At 30.9% G+C, this 27410-nt stretch overlaps 2 protein-coding genes across 4 annotated transcripts; both read right to left on the minus strand.

Moving 5' to 3' along the window:
• Positions 1 to 1564: 1564 nt before the first annotated feature.
• On the minus strand, positions 1565 to 7993 carry LOC109805614 (beta-galactosidase 1). The gene is made up of 19 exons (XM_020367774.3): positions 7566 to 7993; positions 7386 to 7481; positions 7164 to 7276; positions 7014 to 7080; positions 6798 to 6890; positions 6500 to 6643; positions 6199 to 6287; positions 5983 to 6088; positions 5798 to 5885; positions 5355 to 5473; positions 5096 to 5260; positions 4646 to 4824; positions 4395 to 4504; positions 3920 to 4029; positions 3539 to 3649; positions 3349 to 3459; positions 2641 to 2846; positions 2216 to 2552; positions 1565 to 2110 (listed from the first exon to the last, which is right to left on the minus strand). Exons 1-19 carry the CDS (start codon positions 7731 to 7733, stop codon positions 2000 to 2002), a joined length of 2523 nt encoding a protein of 840 aa, XP_020223363.1. The 5' UTR covers positions 7734 to 7993; the 3' UTR covers positions 1565 to 1999.
• A 13890-nt stretch (positions 7994 to 21883) lies between these two features.
• On the minus strand, positions 21884 to 27357 carry LOC109806759 (uncharacterized). 3 transcript variants are annotated; one of them, XM_020369273.3, is made up of 7 exons: positions 27117 to 27355; positions 26904 to 27043; positions 25799 to 25888; positions 24495 to 24547; positions 23719 to 23821; positions 23072 to 23176; positions 21884 to 22423 (listed from the first exon to the last, which is right to left on the minus strand). In XM_020369273.3, the coding sequence occupies exons 1-7, from the start codon at positions 27322 to 27324 to the stop codon at positions 22400 to 22402; spliced, it is 723 nt and encodes a 240-aa protein (XP_020224862.1). In that variant the 5' UTR covers positions 27325 to 27355; the 3' UTR covers positions 21884 to 22399. The 3 variants fall into 3 exon arrangements, with proteins under 3 accessions (XP_020224862.1, XP_020224863.1, XP_020224864.1); XM_020369274.3 differs by lacking the exon at positions 23072 to 23176 and having other exon boundaries at positions 27117 to 27357; XM_020369275.3 differs by lacking the exons at positions 21884 to 22423; positions 23072 to 23176 and adding an exon at positions 23188 to 23220 and having other exon boundaries at positions 27117 to 27357.
• Between the last annotated feature and the right edge of the window lie 53 nt (positions 27358 to 27410).

Here is a 27410-nt window from a genome sequence, read left to right on the forward strand (position 1 = left end):
TAAATTAGTTTATATATAAACTAATTAGTTTAAGAAAAAAATATTTTCTTTTCTTTTCTAAATAATTCAATAAAAAATTTATCAAAATTCTGAAAAAGGTTTTTTTTTTTTGTGAAAATTGGCACTAAAAAATTTAAACAACTCACGTGTTTAAACAACTTGTACCATATTTTTTTTTATTTAAGTGTATAGTGTATACCATTGTAATTATTCTCTTTTGATGTGATGGTGATATATTTTCTTTTTATGATAAATGTTTTTTTTTTGTTTTTTTTATCTTTAATCGCACATGCAAGGTGTCTTTTTCTTTTCATTTTGATAATTTGGCACTTCAACTTCAATAAATATGGATTTTAGTCTCTCGCTAACGATTTGAAGAGGAAGTTTATTAAAGTTGAAATATCAAATTTATTAAAATAAAAAAAATATAAGAACTTTGACAATATTCAATCCAAAGTATGGAAAATAAATTTATTTGAGATACTATTTGACCCAAAATATGATTTTCTTTTTTAGTGAAAAGTCAAATCTTAATTTGGTATGATAACTTGTCTCTTCTCTTCTATTAAATTCAACTCCTGTTAATATAAAGACATAATTTTCCAACCGAGAAAATGAGATGGAAAAATATATAGCTCATTAAACAGTTATTTAGTGAATAGAAAGATATCCTGTTATATATTGACAAAGAAATTAAATTTGAATCTTTAAATTATTATATGAGGAGAGATTAAATTACTTTAAAAATAATTTTTGATAAAATTATTTTACTTAATAATTCATAGTATATATTAAATTTCAACAATTCAATTATAAAATTAAAATTTTTTAATATATAGATCAAATTTATAAATTTTTTAAATAAATTAAAAATTATATAATATTTTATTATATTTAAATATAAATTATAAGTGTTTTAAATAATTTTTTTACTAAAAATAAAAAATATTATCTTATAAAAAAAATTCTCAAAAAGACTTGAATCTTCGCATATTCTTAAGAAAACACAATGTTGAATATTATCACTATTACTAATTTCTTAATTAATCAGGGATACTTAGTCAGCAATGATGCATATGTAATCATTTATGATGATTATTTTCCCCTTATACAAGGTATGAATCGTTTCATTCAGCAGTGAGTATACGTGTCTCCGTGTATTTGCCACACTGAAAACAGAGTCATCCAACACAAAGCAACAAATATTCCAAACTTCTCCTTTGATGACACATACGTATTTCTTTTACAGTATTATCTCATCTTTCATTCAATAAATTAAAGATAAACATATTTAATAATAAGTAAATACAATATGGAATAAGTAGAAATAAACTGTTATGTTATCAAATTTCACCATTCAATCATATTTTAAACAATTCAAATGATAACAATTAATATTATCTAGTCTTATTTAACTTCATTTCAACCTTCTTCATCAATCCAAAAATATGGTGTGCACTATTTCCCTTGGAAGAATTCAAAAAACAAGGCCAATGGAACTCAAAACTAGGATCATGTAGAAACCAAAAGCCACAACACAAGCCATGAAATAAGGAAACAAAAATGACTGAATTTAATAAGATCTTATTATCTTGGGAAGTTTCTTACAGGAAGAAAGAAACTAAATCGCTATGAATGCAGCTTAGAAGAGAAAAATAATATTACAGGAAGCAAGAGACTTCCGCACTAAGTCTAAAACACTAGCACAAGGACTCAATCAGTATGTCTCATCGTGCACCAACCAAATCTTCACCTTTCACTTCTGTATAACAAGCAGAACACAGGTATATACACATATCCACAATCATCTCAGCAATCTTTACAGGCTTTCAACCACATGGTGTGTTGTGTTTTTTGCAACTTCACCTTGGTAAAGCCAAAATAATAATGCTTGTGGTGATCAAATTATAGGCTTTCATTGAACCAAAGGCACTGTATTGAATAGTGGGAAAAAAATCGATGTGAAGAGTTCAATCCATTTATTTTGAGGTTAAAATGATCAGGAACAAATAGCTTCCACTGAGAGTTTCTTCATGACATTTGGACATGGATCTCCTCCAAAATTTTCAGGTGACACAGTTACTGTGCACCAGTTCTGTCCAACACAATTCTGCAAAAACAAAGTTATCATTGAATAATGAACCAAGTAATAGTAAGACCAGAACAATAAATGTATTGTTTCACTATCCAAATAGAAACAAAAAGAACGCAATACCCTTTGAAAGGCATCATAAGACTTGTGAGCGTGACAGCTTCCTTCACGGAAGTTTCCACAAGAACCTACTGGAGTACCAAAACTAGCAAATTTGATTGATGAGATTTTCTGTCCAAGGCCACATGATAAATGAACTTTTGGTCTCACTGGTTTGCTAACTTTGCCTGAAGTTTGCATCTGATAGCTTACAAGATTTGGCTGCCACTCATAAATATCAGCACATACACTATCTATATCCCTTCTAACCAAAAAGATTCCATTTGGATCTCCACCTAACTCTTCAAACACAACCAATAAATTTCCAGTTGGCTTTAGCCATGAATGAGGAACATGATACCTGAAATTACCACCATGTAATTAGTTTGTCAATAGTTCCTCATTAGCATTATACAGAACTACATAAGGGCAAGCTGTATATTTCTCACCATCTTTGAGAAGCTTCGCCACAGTTACTTGTACATTTTTTCTCATTATAAGTTCCAGCATAATCACAGTAATCACAGGTACCAGATGCTTTATAAGCAGGCCAGTAGCGACCAAGATTTTGTCCATTTAACCACACTTGACCTTTGCCCATGCTGTTCATGTCTAAAGCCAATGGTGCACTCCCAGCTGGCGCATCAAAAGTTGTCTGTAATAATATTAAAAAGGATATTGCTTAAAGACCAGTTTCTCAACAAGTGTGTTGAAAATTTGGGGTTTAGATAGTGAAAAGAGGCAAAAGAGAAAATAGAGACAAACTGATATTGATTTGATAATGTGATACAAAAGACAAGTACTAATAGAAGTGGTACCCCTTGTAAGCAATCATCTTAGATACACTAAAATATCCTTATAGATATGATAATAGTATTGTGAAATATTTTCAAGATATTCTAACAAAGTGCAACCCAAAAGGGTCTTATATTTATGAATAGAGATAGTAAAAAAAGAAAAGAAAAGTGAAATGTGTCCTTTTTCCATAAGGAACATCTCTCTGCTTCTTCTACCATTATTTCAAATACTATTTATAACAATAATAATAAAAGAGTACCGTCTTAAGAACAGGTCAATATAAATAAATAAAAAATTAAGCAAAACTTGCATAGATTTAACTTTAGAAGGTTATAGAGGTCCTGTGATATATTACTCACTTTGTACCAAGTCAATGGCTGCCTTCGAGAAACCAAAGATCCCCGAATCCAATCCACTGAGGAAGCTCCACTGAGAGAGTGAAGACTCAAGAGTTCACCTTTCAGACCAACCTAAACAAAACACACAATTAGATGAATTGAGTTTCAAGCAATTTGAAAGAGTAGGCGAGGTGAATGTTTCAGGAAAAACCTTGTAAGACCATTTCTGCCAGGTCAAGTCCCTTCTCCCTTCGTTGAGACCATTTAATGAAATTGGGCCAAGAACACCAGCATTCCATGTTTCAAAATGAGGACCAACATTCTGCATGTCAAATAACAGACAATGAATGATATAGTCATGATCATGACCCACAGTTGATGATACTGAAAAATCAGCTTAGTGTGACATGTAGGGGTGCACCAAACAATGAATCTATTTGGATATAAGCTAGAAGTGCTTTTGAGAGTTTTTCTACTGAAAAAAGCTCTTTGTTTTCAGTAGAGAAACTTTCAAAAGCACTTCTAAACTTGAATCCAAATAGACTCAATATCTATTTCATGTGTTTGTGTGTGTATGAGAGAGAGGACAAACCGGTAGTCCAACTGCAACACTTAGAAGAGAGATCTTGTTAACACCAGATCTAAGATTCACTCCCTTGCTAAATGTAAGTTTAGGGAATTCCAAGCTTCCATATGCAGTTCCTGATCAAAAGAACAAGAACAGGCTCAATACCAAAGCTACTGGACAATTATTAGCTTCTAAAGAAAAATATTAAATTTACTCTGTTCTAAAAAAGAGGTCAAACAAGCATGACACTGAGATCTATGCTGTTTCACTCCAAGTATTGGGTAAATTACTAGATGAGACCCAGACTCTACTATTGTTTCCATGCAATGTTCTAATTTATTGAAACCTCAAAAACATATAATAACTAATTTTAAAGGGTCACCACTTCTTTCTCTTGGATCATACTAAAAAAAAGTACAGCAGATAACTGAAACTATTGTTATTATTAGTTGAATGAAGTTAAACTGAAATCTTTAGGCCAGCACATTATGCCCCTCACCTGTTAGCTGACCATTTATAAAAACATGCAAAGCATGCCCAGCAGAGAACACCGTAAGAACAGGATCATTTCCGTTTCTCAGAAATCCTTCATTTGGATCAATCACAACACTGACAAAACAAGAGCAAGACAAGTATAAGATGTGGAAAAACCAAAATGGATAATAAGATTCATCAATTGTGTTCTAACTTTTAACCAAGGATTATGAGGGAAAAAAAGGGAAGCAGGGTGCAGAGTTGTATGTCACTCACTCTGTGGAGTACCACAAGTAGTCGGTTAAATCTCTCGTCGTATTTAACTGCTCCAACAGGCCAGTCATGGTGAAGGAACTATCATCGGTAGTGGTCGTTTCCTCGTTGAATGATTGCCAAGAGAGTCCACCATGAATAGGAACACGAGTCATCTTCATCTGGGCACTCTGAGAACCAACCTGTACAATACAAAGATTTTGGAATTTTTATTTTGGCTGAAATCTGCCACTCGAAAAAACTCATTTTTTTTCCTTTTAACAATCATATTTGGATGCTTTAAAGAAATAGAAAACTCAATCTTGTGGACAAAACAATAACTGTATACAGAAGGTTATTAAATCCACTCAATCACGTGTTTGGCCAAAACTTTCTGTACTCAAATATTCATTATAAGTTAAAAACTAACCCGTTAATCATCAGAAATAAAAAATATATATTATTTTTTCTCACCCTTGCAGTGTTATAAACGGTGTTCTTGCAGTCAGGAAGAATGCTTATAGACCAAGGAGGTAAGTTGTAATGCATATTTCCAAAAGCCACTGTTGCATAAGATTTCGGGTTATAGTTTGCAAGGAATGCAGCACAAGCTCCCGACTTTGATTTAAAGACATGGGCCTGAACATAAAATGATAAAAGATAAAAATTCAGTCTGGTTATAGAGCATTTTAAATAGGATTGATAATTCTCCCATCACCGAATCAAGTTATACCTCTTGATAGTTTCCAATCTTTGTTACAGTAGGATCTCCCGATACTAATGCTGGTTCACAGAGTTTTATTGCTCTGTGTAAATCCTTCAGATGACCCCACTTTGGTTGCCTGAGCAATCCTGCACAAAGGAGCAAACAAAACTAAGAATACATGTATATCAAATATGTAAAGCTCTTCACATATAGTACACATGAATAATGGACCATTTCTAAGGCTAGGACCCACCAATAGATGTGGGACAAGAACAACATCCAATTAATTGTACAACATCATTTTTTGTGTCTATCTCTTTACATCACATCTTTTATTACATTAATAAATGATGGAGCAATAGATAGACAAAAACTAGCGTTGTAAAAACTGTTGCATGAATTATTGAACGTGTATCATTAATATTAGTACTTATTAGTCATATCAGGTATTTGGAATCCTTTGCACTTACCATATTCATCAAGGGGTGCATCATAATCATAGCTTGTAGCAATAAAGGGACCACCAGCAGTTCGACCAAAATTTGTTCCCCCATGATACTGAAAGAAACAAATATAGGGACTCGGTTGAATGTTTAAAAAAGGTGAAAATGAAAATACACATCAAAATCAATAAATAAAGAAGTTACCATCATACCATGTAATAATTTACAAATGATCCCCCTTTCTGTACAAACCTTGCAACTGAAAATGCCAAGTCCTCAGCAGGTCGATGAGGAACAGGACCTCCAAACTCAGTAAACCTGCAAGCATAAAAGAGGAATAGAGGCAATGAATAATCATGCGATATCTAAAGCTTGAATGTTTCTTATTCTTATGGAAACCAAAGAATTAAGAAACAAGGCATCAGTACCAGCCAGTCCAAGCTTCTGTCCACATCTTTGGCTTGTAAGCTTTGTTTGGAGAGAAATAATCACAATAAAAGCCATTGCAAGTGTTAATCTGCGAAAGATGACATTTGAAATTAGAAGTTGAATGCTAGGAGGCATAAAGGATTGCATAAAAAACATAAAAAATAAAAATAAATAAAAATAAAAGGTTTTATGACCCTTTCTAGCATTCACACCTAGGAAAAAGAGCTATGGACAATAGAGAAACGAGTCTATACAAGATAAAAATGTTTTCTTAAAAAGATACACTTCATCTGAACTTACAATAGGATCAGGAGCATCATCTTGCTTGCACATGATCCATGGAACTCCAGTACCAAGTCCTATAGCCATATCTGCTGCCCACTTAGTGTAAGATTTACCCGGAGCACCAATTTCGTACTCCATAGGTCCATATTCATTTTCAATCTGTACAAAGACACCAGTAGTAAAGATAACAGTCTTAGTACACATCTCCACTCTTTTAGTCAAGGAATGAAAAGCTAATCACTAAATAAATATACAAGATAACATAAAGCAAGTAATTGGATTAAGTAGATGGCTAACAGCATATTTTTCCTACCTGGGACAAAATTATTGGACCTCCCTGATTCTCAAATAACCTCTCGGCTTTCATCAAATCAACGATCTTCGTTGTAAATTTTTGCATTTGATACTTCATTATGGCAATGGAAAAAATCAAAAGAAATTATAAGGTACACACAATAAAAAAGGAAAAGATGGAGAATATTTACCAATATTTAAGGTACAAGGAAGAGTGGAATCTTAAGTATCTAACCTTAAATGGACCATTGTCTGTTCTGAAGCTGATTCCCGGAATGTACTTTAGCCAAACAGGGAAACCCCTGAAAATCAATCAAGAAAAAACTGTTCAGATATTTCTAATCTGAGATGCACCAATTTTTTTGCAAATGAACGAATTCACTACCCGAAGTTCCACTCAGCACAGACGTAAGGACCAATCCTGAGATTAACATAAAGGCCTGCTTGCTGCGCCAGCTTTATGAACTTCACCAGATCATAGTTCCCCTCAAAATAATACTACAGCAATCAAGAAAACAACAACATTGTTTATTCCTCGGTACTCATTCATAACCATGCACTATTCAAAGAATGCAAGATAAAGGCATTATTTTGTATTTTGAGGTACCTTGCCAGGTGAGGGCTCGTGTCCATTCCAGAAAACATAAGTCTGAATCACATCCAAACCTCCGTCCTTGGCCTTCTGAATAAGATCTGGCCACATCTGAAAAGGAAAGAAAGCCCACAAGTTAGAAATGCAAAAGGAAGGAACTTTAAGACACCCATTTGAGAAATGCAATAGTAATACCTCAGGGGTGCTCCTTGGGTAATGAATGGATCCAGAAATGAGGATCCTTCTCTGGCCATTAATGGTGATAGCCTTCGAGTCATAGGACACTGAGGCCTTGGCAGAAGCAATGAGAGAAAAAGCCACAAGCAGTAACACATTCCACATTATGAGCTTGAAGCCCGTCATCAATGATTCAATAGTAAAAACTAAAACCTTCTTCTCCCTCACTCACTCACTCACTCACTCACTCACTCACCTTGTTTCCGGTTATTCTATGTAACAAGGAAGTAGCTTTGGTTTGGTTTGGTTTTCTTCTCTCTCACACTCTGACTATTATTCCTTTCTTTTCTTTTTGCAAAATGATGAGATGATCTGAATAAAAAATAATAAAAATAGGAACTTTGCAAAGTGAGTATTTTTTTGGGTGTGTGACTTTAATTTGAAACCAAATGGGGGTGTGGTGATTTTAAAGGGTGGGGAGTGAACTGGTTCTGGTTGGGTTTGGAAAGAGAGTGGGACCCACTTTTGAGTGAACTTTGGGACCCACACACTTGTCCTTACGCACATCTGACGCGGACCTCAGCTTCAGCTTGAACCAATCCTATTTTTTTCATTCTTTTCGGATTTAATAATTAGTAATTACTAGTAATTTGTAATTTGTAATTTGTAGGAGCTTACTTACAGTGTTAGAGCAGTTTAAGGAAGAAATGGAAATTAATGTTAAAGGCGTGTTTGGGGAAGCAAGTTGCCCCAAAACGTGATTTAAGCGACAGAGAGAAAGATTCTGCAGCCAAATCCCATTGGGTGGGTTCCTTTTGTGTTTTACATTCCCACGCGCTTCACGCCCTCGTGCTTTGCGCTGCACTAAGAATAATTACTATATTCTTTTTTAATTATAAATGGAATTTTAATTCAATAATCAGCCTTAAATTTTAATATCAACATTTCACGAACTTATTTCAGATGAAATTTTAGAGCGTCTTTCTTTAAAGGAAAAAAAATTTATTAGTTGGACTAAATTAAATGTATTTAATATATATAAATTTAGTTTGATAAACTATTTTAATTAATTAATTTATAAATTATTATTTTATTTTTATTCTCATTAATTATTTTAAACATTAAATATTTGTATGCAACTTTTTATATTTATAAGTTAATTTATTAACTAATTTTACTAAATACTTATATTTTTGTGAATATAAATTTAACTTAATTTTATAAAATCGACTTATAAGATAATAATTGTTATTTATTTATATATTTTTGTTCATTTTACATTTAGTTAATGTGAGAATTAAGTTTTTTTTTATAAATTTTTAGTTTATAAATTTTTTATTATTCAACTTGTATCTTAAATTTTTTTTAAAAACTTAAAAGTAATTTTTTTCACACCCTTAATTTTAAACAGAAAGTACTAACATTCAAAGTAGTAAGAAACTACACTTAACTGACTTAAGCATTTTCTTTTTTTTACTTTTCAATTTAATTAATTTTTTTTTTAATCACATCGATCTATTATCATAAATAGCCCCATGTTAATTGAGATAGGATTAAGAAAAAAAATAATAAATCATATTAATATTTATTACTTTTTTCTTTTCCAATCAATTTACATAAATTGAAAGAAAAAAAATTAGTTTAGATAATATTAATATTATCAATAATTTTTGAATTTATAAAATCACTTTTATTTTACAAATATTAATTATCTATGAATCCAATTATCTTCTTTTATATCTCATCAATTTTCTTTTTATCTTAATTATTTATTTCATCTTTCTCTCAATATAATAGTGATTTATGTTTCCTGAGAAAAATGATTAGTTATTTTTACAACTTACTGAGAAAACTTAAATAACATGTATCATTAAATTAATAAATTGTAATCACCACAAGCAACCATTAAGGTCGAATTGCACACACTCCTTAAGTATGAGAGTGGTGGTGAGTTTAAAAGTATTTACAGGCTTATTAGTTATTGATCTACCCTCTTATATTCACCACACTAATAATGAGCAGCTGTTAGTTTCTTTATATCCCAAGTTAATGTATTTTCATTGATATTAGAGGTATTTTTATTTTCAGTTTATTATTTTTCTAAGAAATAAAAATTTAAAAATAATTGCACCCTAATTTTTTTTCCAGTTATATTCACAAGAAGAAAAATACTTTATAAAAATATATAATTGTTTATATTTTTAAGAATAATAGTTTTTAATATTAAAAAACAGAGAAATTTTTTTGAATGGTTTACTTGCTTTGAGGATTTGCCAACAACAGATTGCTTTATGTACTATTAGCATAATATGTTACAAGTAATTCCAAAGAAAATAAAATAGTAAGTATATGCATGCAATTATCTCCCTTGATCTTATTTGAATGCTTGTCAACAACCTGCAGGAGGGGAAATAATTGATTGTGGAAAATCAGTCATGTCGTTATACACATATTCTTACTTAGACATCAAGAATATCTTTAGTTTGTTACTTGCATCTGCATGCTCCACTAACTGGGTGCCTTTTGTTTTTTAATTTTTTCAAAGACACAGACTAAGAAATAGTTGTTATCACTTATCGTGGCTTTTGTATGATCTGCCTCTAAGATTGGTGTCATTTTAGATCGATGTTAAACTAAATTGATGTGACCTAAAACAAATATTTATTATTATGTTGAGAGAGAAAAATGATAACAATGTTTGTTGGTGCAGAACCATGAGACTTAAAAAATGGTGCAGAAGGATTTTGGAAGTTTTGCTTCAGATATTGGAAACCTTTGATTAAATTTCAAATTCGATACTTTGCCATTAGTACCAAAGTAGATGAATTTGTGTCAGAAATTTCCCAGCATATTTTTGTCGGAAATGCTTTCATAAGCAAATATATAATTTAGATTTCTGAAATTTGTTATAAGGACATAGTGAAGTTAAAGAGAAAAGAGGATCTATTAATCAAATATTTTTAAAAGGAAACTGGGATTAATAAAATTTTCATTACAAATACCTTTTAAAAGGTTTATTCTAGAGCAGGACACTGCCTTTGACATGAAGGCAGTTAGATGTGAAACATCAACAACGTCAACTTGAAGCATTAATAAACTTTGTTCTGTAAAACGTTGAAGAATTGAAGATTTTGTTAATTACTTTAAGGAAACTAGTTTCATTTACAAATAAAATACATATATATATATATATAACAATGTTTATGGAAATTAAGGCAAGTTAACTTTTTAAATGTTTGGTGCAGTGAAATTGAGTGAAAGTGTGTAGAATAGTAGGTGGATTTCACATGATTTTTAATTCCTATGAATGTTAGAGGATTTGAGGAGAAATTCACCTCTTTTACATTTTTGTCCTCCCAAACATGTTCTTTAATTTTTTTTTTATTTATTGAATGTCATTTGAGTAATCTAATTTATAATATTAATTTTACTTTTATTTAATTTAATCTAATATAAATAAATTAAAAAATTTATCTTTCTCGAATTTCTTTTTCATTTTCTTCTTACTATACAACTTTATTTTCATTATATCTTTTACCTACTTTTTTTTTTCTTTTTTTTTATTCTCTCTGTTTTTTTTCTTCGCCAAACAAGCCATAAAAGGGTAAGCAATACGTTTAAGTCAAACATCGAGTTCGATCTTTAATCAGGGAATATAAGTGTCAAATTAATTAATGCTAACAATTATTTATATTAATTTTAAATTTTAAGTGAAGATTGTGTCCTCTTAATTTTAACTGGGCCAAGCTATATACATTTTAAATTCATTATTTTTTTTAGAAAAGTACTATTTTGGGACCTTTTTTTCTTATTTACTTGTTATTATTTTAAAAAGGTCACAGTCAGTATTTTAAGAATTTTGATTTCATTATGTATCTTTTTTTAATTTAAATTATACTAAATATATTGCAATGCATTAATTGTTTTAAATTTTATACTAAATTTAAAAACGCTATAATGGTAGATATTTGAAGAAAATTGATTTCACAATGTTTTTTTTATATTTTATTTCAACATTGATACTCGGTATATTTAAATGCTTTAATGATAAGTATTTTTAAAAATGATTTCGTGATGTTTTCTTGTTAATTAAATATTCATACTGAACATATTTGAATTTATTGATTGCTTTTACATTTTGAACTAAATTTAAAAATGTTATGATGGTAAGTATTTTAAGAAAATTGTTTTCTCAATGCACTAAATATATTTGAATACATTAAGTATTCTTAAATTTTATCATAAATTTTAATATATCATCGAAGTGATAAAAATATTGAGTGGGCATATTTTATTCACATATTACGTGTACTTAAATGCTTCATAATTTTGTGGTACTAAAATAATAACGAAGCCACATTTTGTCATAGGAATCAACATTAATAAATCATGTAATTGAAAATTAAAAATACATTTAAAATGTACCCTCATGATTTTAGGCTAAACCACATGTCAATTATATTAATTATTTTGTTTTAATCGTTATTTTGGTTCAAAGTGAGAAAATTGTGTATTTATTTGATTTTAGGTTGAGTTGTATGTTAAATACTTTATGATTTTTAAGTTCCATTCACCTTTTTGATTTAAGACTAGAGAGTTGTCTATCTTCTTGATTTTAGATTAAATCATATATATCTAAATTTTATATTGTTAATTTGACTTATTATCATATATTTTTCACTAATAAATCTATGAGATCAACTCATGTGAGAGAGTCTCTTAATTTAAATAATTGTTGACTAATATAAAAATAATATAAGGTGAATTACAGTGATGAGGATGACTTACTTCAAATGTTTCAATCATAAGTTTAAACATTTTAAAGTGATTCAATTCGACTCACTATGAGTTCGAGTTTAACCAAGTTAGAATTTTTTTTTTACACTAATCTTAGTTTATTTCCAACTTGCAAGCCAAACAAATTTGAAATGAGTTGACTTATTTAACTCACTAATAATTAAAACATAATAAAATGTTATATTCCAATACTCTCTCCAAATTTATATATAAGAAAAAAAATAAAAATTATTGGTCTCAATTATAATCAAATTTTAATTGAGTCAAAATTTATTTAATACTTTCAATTCATAAATATCTATAAGACAATAAGTGAAAACACTATTTACAATAAATGTGATTAGGGATATTTTAGTAAATGTAACGTATATTTCATATAAAATTATAAAAATTAAATACATTCAACTACCTTTCTTAATATGTGTATAATTGATTTAAATATATATATATATATATATATATATATATATATATTTGAATCAATGAATGACTTTTAGATAAAAATTGTGATTTAAAAAAAAATTAAATTACTATTATTTTATATATTATATATTTTTTAAAAATACAGTGAGTTAATTCACTTAACACATCAATCTATGATAGATCGAGTTCGGTAGAAATTTTCTTAATTCACTAGAAAATGAGTTGAGTTAGACTCACTTATTTAAAATCTTGACTCACTTAAATTACATTAACTCATTTTTGACACCTTTAATCATAGCAAAATTGTCTCCCATTAATTTCTCATAACTAAAACAAATTTAAACATATTTTACTAACATGCGTTTATAAATTTGTAGTAGGCCAAAAACAAGAATTTATTTATTAAAAAAAATAGACTAATGCTTTTAGATTTTGATTTGAATCGAAACTAACTTTGTAAAATCATTTTATATTAATATTATTAACTAATCCTAAATTATGATATGTTTGATTGCCCTTTTTTATAAAAACAAATAAATTTATTATATATGGTGATTTTGAATTGGTACATCGATTATTTTTTAGTTTGATTTTTCCCTTAATTTCGTAGGATAAAGTTAATTAAAATGATGAGGGTTTCCATTAGAAGCTTCAGATCAGAAGTGAACATGTCCTTCAATCTTTCAAGTTTAATATCGACAAAATAAATGAAATTAAAACAAAGTCTTGGGGCTAGTATGGTTTGTTAGGTTAGAAGGTAGTGTTAATGGCAATGAAGTGTTGAGAGGAAAGATAACCTGGTCACTTACTACTTATCTGCATAGTTGGGGATAGCTGTGATCTAGTTAGCTTCTAAAGGAAACATGGACCCAACATTGCTCCTTCTTTTTATGACCAACAAAACCATTTTGTTGACTATAATACAAAGCCAACTCACGTCTTCTATTTCAACCAATAACCATAGTGGTTGAACATAAATATGGTTATTCATCACATTTACAACCTCAATTTATAACCTTAATTATATAAGCATCTATGTACCATGTCCACTTGCCGCTGCTCTAATTATTAGACAGCACGTGATCCATGCAAATCGATGACAACGCAAATTCTTGTGAATGGACAAACGCGTGTAACCAATAGTGTTGAGATATTAATATTAATTGGGCACAGAGAAAGCACAAGACAAGAGTATAGTACTATATAACAATAAATGTAACAATGATTGAGTTGAATGAATTTTGCCCTGTTTATAATTCTGAAAAGTTGCAGAAACTCAGGATTAGGCGATGGAGGAGCTCATTTTTGTAAGATTTTTTAGGCATTTTAGTTTCCAAAGCAGATTAAAATGTTGGGGTATGTCGGTTTCAAGGGAATTTTTAAACAAGCTATGGCCACTATCTTTTTTTTTCTTTCTTTCCATTCTTCTTAGTTCACTATCTAGTCTCCATTTATGCATTTTGTTTTACGAATAAATTTTAATTTTGAATTGATTATTAAGACATTATCTGCAAACAATTTTTTATTTGGTGTTTAACACATGAATTTTTTTCTACTTTATTTTTGATCATCTTTCATAAACCTTAAATCCTTCATGGGAAATCCCCTATGTCCCATGTCTGATAGAAGAGTCTTTCCTGTACCTGAATGTAAGATTTGATGATAAAAGGGAATAAAAGACGGAAAGTACAAAACCAAAAGAAAGAACAAATGGCAATGTAATCTTTTGCTGGACCCTATATTACATACTTTCCCAAACACAAGAATATATCATCTTTTTTATATTTTTTTTCTTCTTCTTTTTCACCTTGCAAGCCTTTGCCCTGTGGTGCCCCTTCATTTTTATTTACATAATATAATTAATTAAAATGAAATCCAAAATATATTTTTTAAAAATAAATATACTTATTTAAAATATTACTTTAAAAATTAATTATAATACTTACACAAAGATGAAATTAACCTATAATTATAATTTATTACGTGATATATATAATTGCACGAGTTGGTTTGGTTCGTCTAAATTCGGCCAAAAGATATTTAAATGGAATTAATCGTATTTAAATATGACCCAAATACTACACTTAAAAAAGTGTTTGTAACTTTGTATAATCTTCTGCATCTATAATTTAAAATTTGCAAGAGTAACATTATTTTGTATTTTTAAAATAAAAAACACCGGTTTCCTTTTAATACTTATTTTCCTGGTCTTTGAATTTTGCATTTACGCATTGTTTTATGGTTGCTTAACGCAATCAACAACAAATATTAGAGTTGCAGTATATGGTCCCCCAATGGGCCCTTACTTGATGGCCCATTGTTCATTTTGGTTGGACTCAATGCAATTTCAATAAAAAAAAATGGACCGACCTAAACCTAAAGTATTCATTTTGCATTTCGTCCTCATTGAAAATTGAAAGTATGATCGGCAATTACAAATTCTAAAGAACCAAAACATTAAACAATGGCCAGTGGACTACGCTGACTCTACAACAGTTCAACCTTTCATTTGTTTTCCGAATCTTTCATTCTACTTTTTCAGAATGGGAGGAAGTAGTCATCATTTTTGCTTTCCTTTCTCATTATCGTTAAGATGACCTGTTTTTTTTTTATTTTTTATTTTTATTCAAGAATAATTTTTTTGGAGAGTGAATAACTTAAAAGTTATTTGTTTTTTTTACGGGTGAGCATTAAACCGACACCCGAATCGAACCCGAAAAACCCGAAAAAAATATTGTTTTTGGGTGGGTTCGGGCGGGTCTTATGGGTAAATTGGGTTAAAATTTTGATTTTATACGGGTTATATTGGGCGGGTTCGGTTTTGAATTTTTAAATCTGCTAAAAACCGAACCCAACCGAAAATGAGATAAGTTTAAATTTTTATTACTTTTGTATAACTAAACAACAATGGTCCAAATTTAAAAGTCTTTATTTCAAGTATAATATAGCCATCAATTTGTAACTTATTTTTTTCCTTTTTCTCATAACTTAGATATTTATTTTGTCTTCTCCTTCCTCATTCAACTTCTCAACACACTAGTCCATTTTTAGAGTTATCTTTTTGCTTCTTTCTTTGTCTTTCTTTTCCATCTTCTTATCTCCATTTTGAGTACATTTTGTGTGACTATGATTTCTTATGGTTTTGTAATCTAACTTTATATTTCTTTTCCATGTAACAACTATGAATTTTGTTATCTTTTATTTTTGCTTCTTTAGTTTGTAAATGTTTCAACTACGAATCTATTTACACCATCTATTGTCACCTTCATTCTATTTTTATACACTATTTTAAAAATATTTTTTTATCGTTTTAAGCTTCATCTTCTTTAAGATAAATTGGTCTACAAAAAAATTCAAACCCGATTATACCCACCCGCTTAAATCTGAATCCGTTTCAACCTGAACCGCCTCAAATCAAAAGCTCAGTCGGTCGGATATGGGTCACATTTTTCCAAAGTCGGTTTACAACGGGTTGGACATTTTTCACCCGAACCCGACCAAACCCACCCGTTGCTCACCCCTAATTTTTTTTATACAAATATTGATAAAACTAAGGATTTAATAATCATGCACTCTTAGTTTAAAACTTTTTACACTCTAATAACCAATTTTTTTTTGTTAAAATATAATTTTTAAAGTAATTATTGTAAAAATTAACAAATTTCTCATACATATTTTGTGTTTTAATTTGCAATTAAAACTTTCAAAATGTGTTTAGCAAAAAAACAATAAATTATTGTTTCCTGTTTTTATGTTTTGAAAAAGAGATTTTCCAAACACATCAATAGTGATCCATAATTAAATAATACGTAATAATATGTAACTGCTTTTCACTGTTTCTCTAAAGCGCTTTTTTTAATTTGTTTTTATTTTTATTTGTTATCTTCTCATTTTCAATTAAATACTTAAGTAGATGTCATAACTTTTATTAATTAATTTAAGGTAGAACAATCGTCCTTGATTACATTTTTTTTATAAAGATAAGAAATATTACAAAGATGATCGTAATAAAAATTAAACCTAGGTCTTCATATTTCTAACTTTCTCAACCTCTGCCCACCCAACTACTAGGCTAACCCTAGTGGCTATCTTGATTAAGTTAGGTTTAGAATATTTCCCTCTTTTAAAGCTTAGGTTAATAAAAATATGGAAATGTGACATGGCTTGAAAAGACAGGGAATGAAAGCAGAATTATCTGAAATAGAGTGAAAGAAAAAGGGGAGGCACAACACAAATGAGGAAAAATTAATGGATGAGAATGACACAGAAGCACATGATCCATAGTAGCAGTGTTGGCAACACAATCATGGGAAGTTATCTGAAAAGGGATGGGCTTGCCACATACATTTTGTGGTGGAATACCCATTCCACCTCTCTCCGGTCACCATCCTTAGTCACTGGATTTCATATAATTAGGGCCCAATATTTAATCCTCTACCACACTCGCCACTAGAATGTGTGGGTCAAAAAGTGCATGCGTTGCGTCGGATAAAATATAACACTTTCCTTTCCACATGTTATTTTCATTCTCTCTTTTTATTTCTCGGCTTGTCTAGTTTTATCGATAAATCAAATAATATTTCAGAGATTTACAAATATTCCTTATTAATAAGGCTACTAACTATTGTTTCGCAATTTACAAGTGTAGGATGCCTAACTACTATACTAACCTAATAAGTAAATTTGATTCGTGTGATTAAAGTACCAATTAAATTAAAGTATAGTGATATAAGTGTTCATCATTGAGATTATTGTTATCAAACATTTGAGTTATTAATTATTTAGTACTCTGGGACATTGAATTCCACACGGCAATGAGATGCTCATAAACCGCAAACATGATGGCGTTTGTCATGTTATTTTGTAGAAGCATCAAAGGCTAATGTCGTCACCGATATGGCTGCTCCCATTAAGTAATTAAACAGTAAGATTGTTTAAGGGGATTTCTTTTTGTTCAAAAGTGTCTATCATGCCTTTCTCTTTCACTTTACGTTTTGTTTAAAGGTTGAGCATGCATGCATTTGTTTTTCAAAATATAAAAATAGGATAGAGTTAGCTAGTTTTGAAATGATCATTATTCATTAGTTGAAATCCAAAGCAAAAGTGATCACTTTTTTGGTTTTCTCTTTTTGGTTTCTTTAGAAGTGCTGGGGGTGGTTGTGAATTGTGATAGGTTTTCTTAATGATGAAACAATTTAACTTTCTGTTGTCTCACTTTCTGCATTATAAAGGCAAAAAATTGTGACCTTAGATTAGTAACGATCTTTATTTATTGATAATTAGTTGATATTTAATTATAGCCACAAAATATAATCAGAATCATCAATTTTGGCCGGACTATATAATGGGTGTCAAGGTCTCTATTTTCATCAATCACTATGTTCTTCTATTTCCCTGATAAACATTTGCGTCTATCTTCTTCAACAAATTAAGGAAACCCAAGTCATTTTATTGACAATAATTTTCCACCCCATGATCATATATCATATATACCATTATAATTCAACTGCGATGTAATTATTAATTAAGATGCACGTGCAGTTTACTCTATGCTTGCTTATATGACATTGAACTTATCTTATTCTTCTCATTGTATTTATCTTGATGTTACCACATGTACCATACCTAACTCATTTATGGTTTGTGAAAGAAAAGATGTTCAGTTCAAGAATATAATGAACTTGGCCTAACTCATCCTTGTTAGGAAAGAGGAGTTACCACATACATATACATGTCTCCATATTGGTAAGATATTGTCTACTTTGGACTTAAAGTCCATGATTTTTCTTTTGGGTACCACCAAAAAGACCTCTCAACTAATGGAGACAATTAATTGTGTGTATATAAACTCATGTTCATTCTCTTGTTTGAATGATGTGAGACTTTGCTTACATTCCAATAATCCTTCCCTGGGACTTTTGCTTGCACTGCCGCTCCATCATGACCTCTCGACAGCGGGACACGTCTCATAACCCCCGCCGCTCCATCATTACCTCTCGACAGCGGAACACGCCTCATAACCCTCCACTATTAGGAAGACTTTATCACCGCCGCTCCATCATGACCTCATGACAGCGGGACACGCCTCATAACCTTCTACTATTAGGAAGATTTTCGACATAAAGGATCCCAAACTTGGATCCATCTGCCAACTACATCATATTCATCGAGCCGATCACCTGAGGGTTACCACACATACATATGTCTCCACATTGGTAAGATATTGTCCACTTTAGGCTTAGCCCTCACGGTTTTACTTTTGGATACCACCCAAAAGACCTCTCAACCAATGGAGACAATTGTGTGTATAATCTATGTCCATCCTCTTGTTTGAATAATATGAGACTTTGCTTGCATCCTAACAATCCTCATCGTTGAAAGTTGTTTCCCCATAAATATTCTTTATCTTTGGCCTTAGAACATCATGTACTAGCTAAAATCTTCAAGGTCTCTTTTGGTTATGTTTGCTGGGATTTAAATGTCTGAATGTAGTAGTTAGATCCGGTTGGCATAACACTTGTACTTTTGGTTCAAGTTCAACCACCATTGCCTTCAAATAGCACGTTCCTTGGCTAAATGAACTGTTTATGGAAAACTCAAGGTGACTTGTTTTTTAACCCTGAATCTGACTCATGTGTTGCTTGGGGGTTCATTTCATATGGGGGGACCAACCCCATGTTGTAAACATTGTATATATAATTTTTGTTGAATGCAATTTGTCATAACTCACGGGAATGGACCAATACAATGTTGAATTTAACCACACATATTGTGCATGAGGATAATTGAACTAGGGACTCCTTTTTAAGGGAAGGAGAGGCCAACAATGTGTCAACCTCTTGGACCACCATCTAAAATTGAGCAAATCCTACATTCCAATTTTATGAAAAGCTTAAAGAGCTTTCTTTTTTATGTGACAATGATACTGCACATGTTTCGGTTCAGCTTCACTTTGTATCAAGTGCATTATTCTTTTAAGCAAAGAATATAATTTAAACAAAGATGTATGTTAAATTGAAGGGTGAGGATGGCACTGAGCCTTATCTGCATTTGTAAAGAATGAGTTCTTGCTCCCATCACTATCGTTACCCTATGGGAGGGGGCTAGCAATTTCTAGTACCCAGTGATGTAGGGTTAAATATAGGCCAGTCAAATTCTATAAAACAAAAAATAATACAACCAGGCTTTATCCCCTGTGAGCTCGATTACATGAATTACACGTAGTTTCAAAGATGTAATTTACTACGAGATTCTTTTGACAACTACCTTCCATATTTTTCTTAATCTCTCCTTCTCTTTGAAGGACTTAAAATTATATGCAAATCTATTATTCTCACTAATGTTTGTTGGGTGTGTCCAAACTACCTCTTAACCGACTTTTTTGTATTCTTTTTTTTCAGTAAGTACTACACCAATCTCTCTATATACAACCATTCTATATCCTATCATTTCTCCCAATACTACATATCTATTCTAAGATAATAAAATTTGTCTTCCTTTGAGTTTGTTAGGTAGTTTGAGATCACAAATAAATCTCAATGCCTTTCTCTATGCTAGCCGTGTCACTTGTATTCTATGTGGTACATTTCATTTTGTAGTATTAATCTTACGCAAAAAATCAAGTTGCTCAACTAAATGATTAAGGATTAAATGCTGATTATTGCAAGTGCAAAAAACTAACGTTAGGAGGAGATTTTTACCTACTCAGAATCTGTCAAACTCCTAAAAAGAGATTAGTTTTTATGTTTGATAAAGAGATACTCTTTAGTAATAAAAAATAATAAAAAAAACAGTTCAAAGGGATACAAATGGGAGAAACTCTTTCTAATAACCATGGGATTTAATACATTATGAAAATATAAAAAAATAAAAACTTCATTAGTCAAACCAGTTTACAGTTGTAGGTTAAATTTTTGGCACCATCCCACTGTTAATTTATGAATATAAAGTTTATTTAAAGTGAGAAGAGGATTAGTTGATTAATTTTCAGGCAAGGCATTTAAAGAGAAACAGACTGGTTATCTTCCTATGACAAAGTGATGAGAACGCCACATATTCAGCATGACATGGCCCTATTAATGGAAGCATATCCAGAAAGCTTTGGCCGGTTGGCCTACTTCATCCAAGTGGGCAGTGAGCAGTCATATCCTAACACAACTTCAGATGATATCTCTGTTAATTTGAGTCATTATCCAGTTAACTTATCCATAATCTATATCACATATTCCCCTTGCGGATAAAATTTAAGAAATCAAATGCAATACAGCTAAGAGTGGGACTATTTATTTCTATGTTGTTTCCCTGCATATGACTATGTACACTTCAAGAGACATTATTTTTTCTAACTATCAATGTCAAGATGGGGTGACCACTCGTTATATAAACATATAACTTCTTTACCATTTTCTAACTATTTTTTCATGTTTTTTAAAATTCTTAAATTACTAATTACTTTCGCTTTTTTAAAATTAAATTTTCTTTTTTATTCTAAATCTCATTTGCTTATATTACCATAATAGTTATTTCCCTGCATATACTCTATACATGATGCATATCGGATTCAAGACATTTTAATTTGTAGCAAAGATATCTCTTAATCAATAATCATAATTAATTTCTTTTATTAAAAATTACTTAAGTTTGTTTTCTTCGACAATTTTTTCTTCCATACACATGCCCAAGAATAAGATCCCCGACAACTAAATTATCTATTAAACTTAATTTTTAATAAAAATAAAAAAAAATTACAAAAATAATTGTGATAGAGATAAAATCTAAATCCCCATATTTTTAACTATTCTAACCCATTTTTTGGACCCTAATGATGATGATATTTTAAACTTTGTTAGATCACTTAATACTAGAAACTTTTTTCGGGATGACTCATCACTTCTATCTATGCGACATGCACAATCACGAATAACAAGATAAAATTAAATTGAAGTTTCATCAAAATATTTTAAAAAATTTGTCTTCTCATCAATTTTAAAAGATTCCTTCAAATTATCTATTGCACGAATCGCGTTTTTATACAAAAATACCCTTAAGTGAAAATGCATTAGTTAATTAAATGGAAAGAAGGTAAGAGAATACAATCCTAATAATTTTAAGAGTAGTTCAGAAAAAAATAGATAAATTGTTAATAAATTTAATATTGTTAACTAAATAGAAGTATCTTGACTAGTTAAAAGACCAGAGGTAAGAATTCCGAAGTAATAATACAAATAGATATCTTAGTCGCTATGTCCTTAGTATTCAACTACCAATTTCGCACATGAACCAACCAACTCAACCAAACTCGAGCAACGTGTGCAAACCCCAACACTAATCTACCACATAGAACCAAAAGTTTCGCTGCATTTCTATCATCTCTGATTGTACCCCTCTGAAAAAGATAAATAGCTAACAAACTATGGTGCCACAACCATTGTACAACAGAAATATAGTTATGAAGGACCTCAAAGGCTTCTGATCAATAGCATGGAAAGAGATGCTGTTCGAATGTGGTTCTGATACTCCCGCCAAAGTAAAAGTGGAAGTCATATATGCTTTGCAGAAGAATATAATGGATCGAACAAAATCTTCAGATGTTGTTTTGCCTCCTCCTGTGGAAGATTGCCTGATGATCATCTTTATCCATTGTTCAACTCACGCGTCTAAAAGTGGAAAGAAAAGGCAATTATCACCTAGTAAACCAAGAATAGAATACCAACATGTATGCTGACACTTGACAGATAGAGGCAACGTCATGAATGATCAATGTTCAAGTCTACTACATGAGAACAACAAGAGAGTTGCATGTATTAGCTAGATTATGCTGTTCAGCAAATGCAAAAGCAGCAGCCTTGTTTGAATCATCCTATTGATGGCTTCTATAAAAAGAAAAATCTTTATAATCCATGGATGATGTCGTATGTATTTTAATGCTGCATTATACATCTTGCTAGTAGTCTAGTACTGAGTCTATTCTTATTCACAACAGAAATATCATTTCCACAAGATCGCTGTAACATAATGTTATAAACTCCTTTCCATGTCCTATCATGTAGAACAAGCTGGTACTCAGTAGCAGGAAAAACCAATTCATCAATTGTGCATAAAGATTTGGCGATGTGAAAAAGAGGTCAAACATCCAAAAAAAAAATCTCCAAAAAATACCAATTACTACATTTATGTTTATTTCAAATTTCATTTTCTTTCTTGGTTAATTCCAGTTTTCTGCAATATTAGAGCACGCTTCTATTGAAATTCAACTGGGAAAACTAAAATAAATAGTAAACTGAAGTGGATAATATGAAACTTACTATTATTTCATCCACATTCAAAGGCACTGAAGAGTCAACCGAGAATCCCAACTCTAACATTAGCTTTTCCAAGCGATTCACATTTGTCATATACAGATAACCAACCTAATTCAACTCTAACATTAGCTTCATGTTTGTCAGAGAAGAGGCTGAAAACAAGTTTCAAATTATAGGAAATAATTTGTTTCAGATTATTCTTATCAAATACTTGATTTTCAATTACAAATGAACAGTATAAATAGAAGATATGTCGCAACACGCATGTAAGCAGAAATTGCAGAAAAAAAGATATAGCAACTAGCAATTACCCCTTAATAGTAGATTGTGCTACACATATTGCAAATAAAGGTTATGACATTTAGAAGGTAGCTCTTATAATCATAATCTTCCATTTGAATTTAAGGGTTGAAATTTGATTATTCTCATTCTCATCTAAGGAAGTCATTCTCCAATGATATGTCCTCAACATATGCATATAATTAAAAGATGTGTTTTAATAATAATCTCAGAGCAAATTACTATGTTGCAGTTGTCACTGCCATTTTAGAGTTAAACAAATATATAAAGGAAATTCTCAAGAATCAGATACTATTTTGTGCAAGATTAATATTAACAGAAGGGAGATCGCATAGTTTGAAGGCACTGACTAATGTTTCTAGTGAAGATGCTCTGCTATACACAGCTGCACCAGCACGTCTTTTTGTCTTAGTTTTGCTGGAAACTATGTTCTTTCCCCATCGAAGAACATCCCTGCAATAAAGATCATTAAAAGCCATAAGCCAAAACAGGGCACTTTATTTTGTAATAGGGATCTTTATTAACCACCACTAAATGTTGATTTATGCTCCCAAAAGCTCTACCTGCACCACTGTTGATAATTATCTCCTTTTAATGAATGTATCTTACATGTTAAGGTCTAAAACCGATTAGAGTCCTCACTACCCCCATCTTTTAGAGAAGTAAACCAGCCATGTTTTAAAAGGAGTCTACCCAATCAACCAGGCCATCAGCTTCAATGATTTAATTACACATTGTTCAAAATTAATCTAGGAATAGACAGGATACACAAGCATAGAGTCAAAAATCAAGATGTAGAGTGCCAGTAGTCTCTAAGCATAGAACTTCAAAATAGTGGACAGAATATTCCTTCCTATTTTCCCACGACAAAGTAAATAAGATTAAAGTTCATTTGTTTGTAAATTTTTCGTGCACCAAATTCACTATTGGAGACAAGGTTGCATTAAAAATATAAACTTCAGTTTAAAGTAAATATTATAGACAGATAACAGGATATTGTATCCCAGAATCTTCATACAGAAGAAACATTATACAATATTATATTAAAAATAGAAAATAGTGTGCATGCAAGTGTGTGTGTGGAAAGAGAGAGAATGATGGGACCCTGAAAGTAACATATTCTAACCTCTCTTGATCTGATAAGAAGTTACTTTCGAGAAGTTTCTGCAGCAATGCATCCTGGAATGCAGAAAACATGAACACTTTAATATGTGTTATAATTTTATTCTGAAATAATTAGATTAGAAACATATTTTTTAATTCATTAGTAACAGAAAATAAAAATCCAGGACATCAACAGCCAACTGAAGCTAAAATTCATGTAGTTTTGTTTTATTGACTTCACGGAAGGAAAAAAGAAAAAGAGAAAAAAAAAACTATGATTAGGATATAAAACACTTGCAATGAACAGCTAGGATATGTAATTGAAAAAATACTCTTTCAACAAATTCAGCCTTGGGGAAAAGCTTCTGAAGTTTGCAAACAAGAGTTAAGAGGAAAAAAAAGAAGCCAAGTTTATGATTTTATTATGAAGATTTAGGTAGTGTTTGGCCCAACTTATTTTGGCCTTCTCTTTTTTCAAAAAGGAGAAGTTAAACAAAACAAAATTTTAAGAAAATAAATTTTTGAAAAAGTAACTTTTTATTAATGAAGTAAACTTGGAACCGAGGAGTTTTTCTTTTTATAAAAAACTAGTTTTAGGAGCATTTCATTTAGCTTCTACATCTCAATTTCCTTCTTTATTTCAAATACCAAGATTGAAGAACACACTTCCCAATAAATTTTAACTTCAATGAAAACTTAAGCTAAAAAAATTAGAAGAATTACCAAACAACTTTAAATCTAGATTTAAAGATCTCATTTCTAAGTTTTAACTTCAAAGTACTTTTTATAAAAAAGTTGGGCCAAACACTACTTCAATATGAAATATGCTTAGTGAATTTCTTGTGTTCCCTCTTTGAATTATATAATTTTCTACTATTTAATGCATAGCTCATTATCATGGTCCATGATTTACTTCTGATGAAGAAAAGATTTACAGCCTGATCAAGAGAAAGGAATTCTGTCAAACATACTATGAATGGAGCAAATCTAATGTGCATGTAAAGCTATATGAATGGATTTGGACAGAGAACATGTGAATAGTACCAAAGTCGAGAAAGGGAGAAAGTATAGATCTCACTCAAGACAGAAAGAGCTACAAGTCTATAACAGTAGATCAAGCAAGATAAGTATAAAAAATAAATTCCGAACTCCCAATTAGTTGACAACTGAGTCTGACAGGGCTATATAGATTAGAAAGAAAAGAAAAATGGAAAAAAAATACGTGCCCATCAAGATTCAAGTATACTAGATCTTGGATGTACTTATCTAATTTCATAGCATACATGAGACATGAAGATAAAATAAGTAGTAAGGAAAAAATCATACTTGAGCCTCACAACGCACAACTGCCATGACACGATCATTGTATTCTTCAATACCAATGGGTGGAAATAAAAAGTGCCTACGAGCATAGAGCTGCATGTTTCAGAAAAAAAAATGAGAAAAATTGTAAGAATTGTTAGAATTTTATTGAATACAATTTATAATGCAAACTAGGAAAGCCTGTTCAATTGACAGAGTTGATGGCAATTTATACTTTATTTCATAAAAATAGATATAAGAATAAGAACAGATTTGTAGAATTATTAAAACTCTTGTACTTGCAAGTTGCAATCAATGTGGGAAAAAAATTATACTTAACCATGTACCCTGTTATTCATGCAGCGCATTGTAAATTCAGTCTCCATTTTATCAATTTGTTAGCGTGTGTTTGCTTGCAAGCCCAAGACATACGTTTTTGGATATTACACATTTACACCAAAATATGGAAAAACACAAGCTACAGTTTGTTGCTTCTGGCTTGATGCACATGCAGTTAGTCATGAAAACCAACTCAGTTTTTAAGGCAGCATTGCTTTGTATCCACTTAAACACTTAAGGCCTGTTTGCATAAATTTCTTTGTAAATACTTGTAGGAGAAAAAAAAGAGAGTTAAAATTAGCTTATGTATAAGTTAAAAATAAACTTTTGGAGAAGCCAATATGAGAGAACTTTCACAAATCAACTTATGCATAAGCTAATTTTAGCTTTCGAAGAAACTTATTTCATCATTTTTTTTTTCTCCTATAAGTGTTTCTCCATAAGTTTATCCAAACAAATTCTTAGAAAATGAACGTAACATTGCCCCTCACTATATTAAGTAGCTATTGCATATCGACGATGTTAAATGGTGGTCGTATAATTTAAGCACTTGAGCTCATTGCCAATAGTGAAAGAACAACATCCTTATGGGAATTTGTTCATTTGATCAAATAGCGAAATCCAAAATCAGAGTGCTTAGACTTCAAGTGGTTAAGCAAAGCCCATTTGAGTTGTACTAGTGAAAAATTATTCTTCACTTTCCCATCCAGGCATGAAATTTGGAGCAAGCAAACAACAAAAGAGAAGCATTAACGGTGGCAGAGAGAAAAGTAATGAGAAAGAAAGAGACCTCGTATATGCAATCTCCAATATAGGCTAAAGTAGCAGCGTTAAAGACGGAACGAGGCTTCACCACTTTGGGTGGAGTTGGGAGCCATTTCTCATACCCCAAATAGGTTTCATCTTGTTCTTCTTCTACTTCTACATGTCCTGAAAATATACAAATATTATAATTAAATAAGAAACGAGAGAAAATTGAAGGAAATGAATAGCAATATAATACCTATTGTGGGGAGAGGAGTGGCGCGTTTGAGAAGATTAGAGATGTAATCTTCCCTCTTACGCGTAATTGGTGCAGTGGAAGTGGAAGAGGGAGAAGGAACAATGTTCTTCTTAAGCTTTCTGGGAGCGTTGGGGTTGTAAGGGATTCTCTGTTGTGTGTCCCACGAACCTCTCACTGCGAATTTCAGAGAAGATAACAGAGTCTCCATTTGCACTATTTCATATTTCTGGATTTCAAATGTGCCGATGTATTATATATTATACTAGAGTTGGGCTGAATGAATGAAAAACTGGT

The sequence above is a fragment of the Cajanus cajan genome, chromosome 10 (assembly GCF_000230855.2).
Source record: "Cajanus cajan strain Asha chromosome 10, NIPB_CcT2T_4, whole genome shotgun sequence".
In the NCBI taxonomy this organism is placed as follows: Eukaryota; Viridiplantae; Streptophyta; class Magnoliopsida; order Fabales; family Fabaceae; genus Cajanus; species Cajanus cajan.

Bases quoted from the DNA above. Each gene is read 5' to 3' on its own strand.
- LOC109805614 (XM_020367774.3), bottom strand. From the start codon at position 7,733: ATGACGGGCTTCAAGCTCATAATGTGGAATGTGTTACTGCTTGTGGCT. The intron at 5,886-5,982 runs GTATGATGGTAA...TGTTTCTTTCAG, and splicing joins CATTTGTAAATTATTACATG to TATCATGGGGGAACAAATTT. The intron at 4,505-4,645 runs GTGAGTGACATA...TTGTTTTGTCAG, and splicing joins TACTTGTGGTACTCCACAGA to TGTTGTGATTGATCCAAATG.
- LOC109806759 (XM_020369273.3), bottom strand. From the start codon at position 27,324: ATGGAGACTCTGTTATCTTCTCTGAAATTCGCAGTGAGAGGTTCGTGG. The intron at 25,889-26,903 runs GTCTCTTTCTTT...TGAAACATGCAG, and splicing joins TTGGAGATTGCATATACGAG to CTCTATGCTCGTAGGCACTT. The intron at 22,424-23,071 runs GTAAGTTTCATA...TTCCACTTTTAG, and splicing joins TGAATGTGGATGAAATAATA to ACGCGTGAGTTGAACAATGG.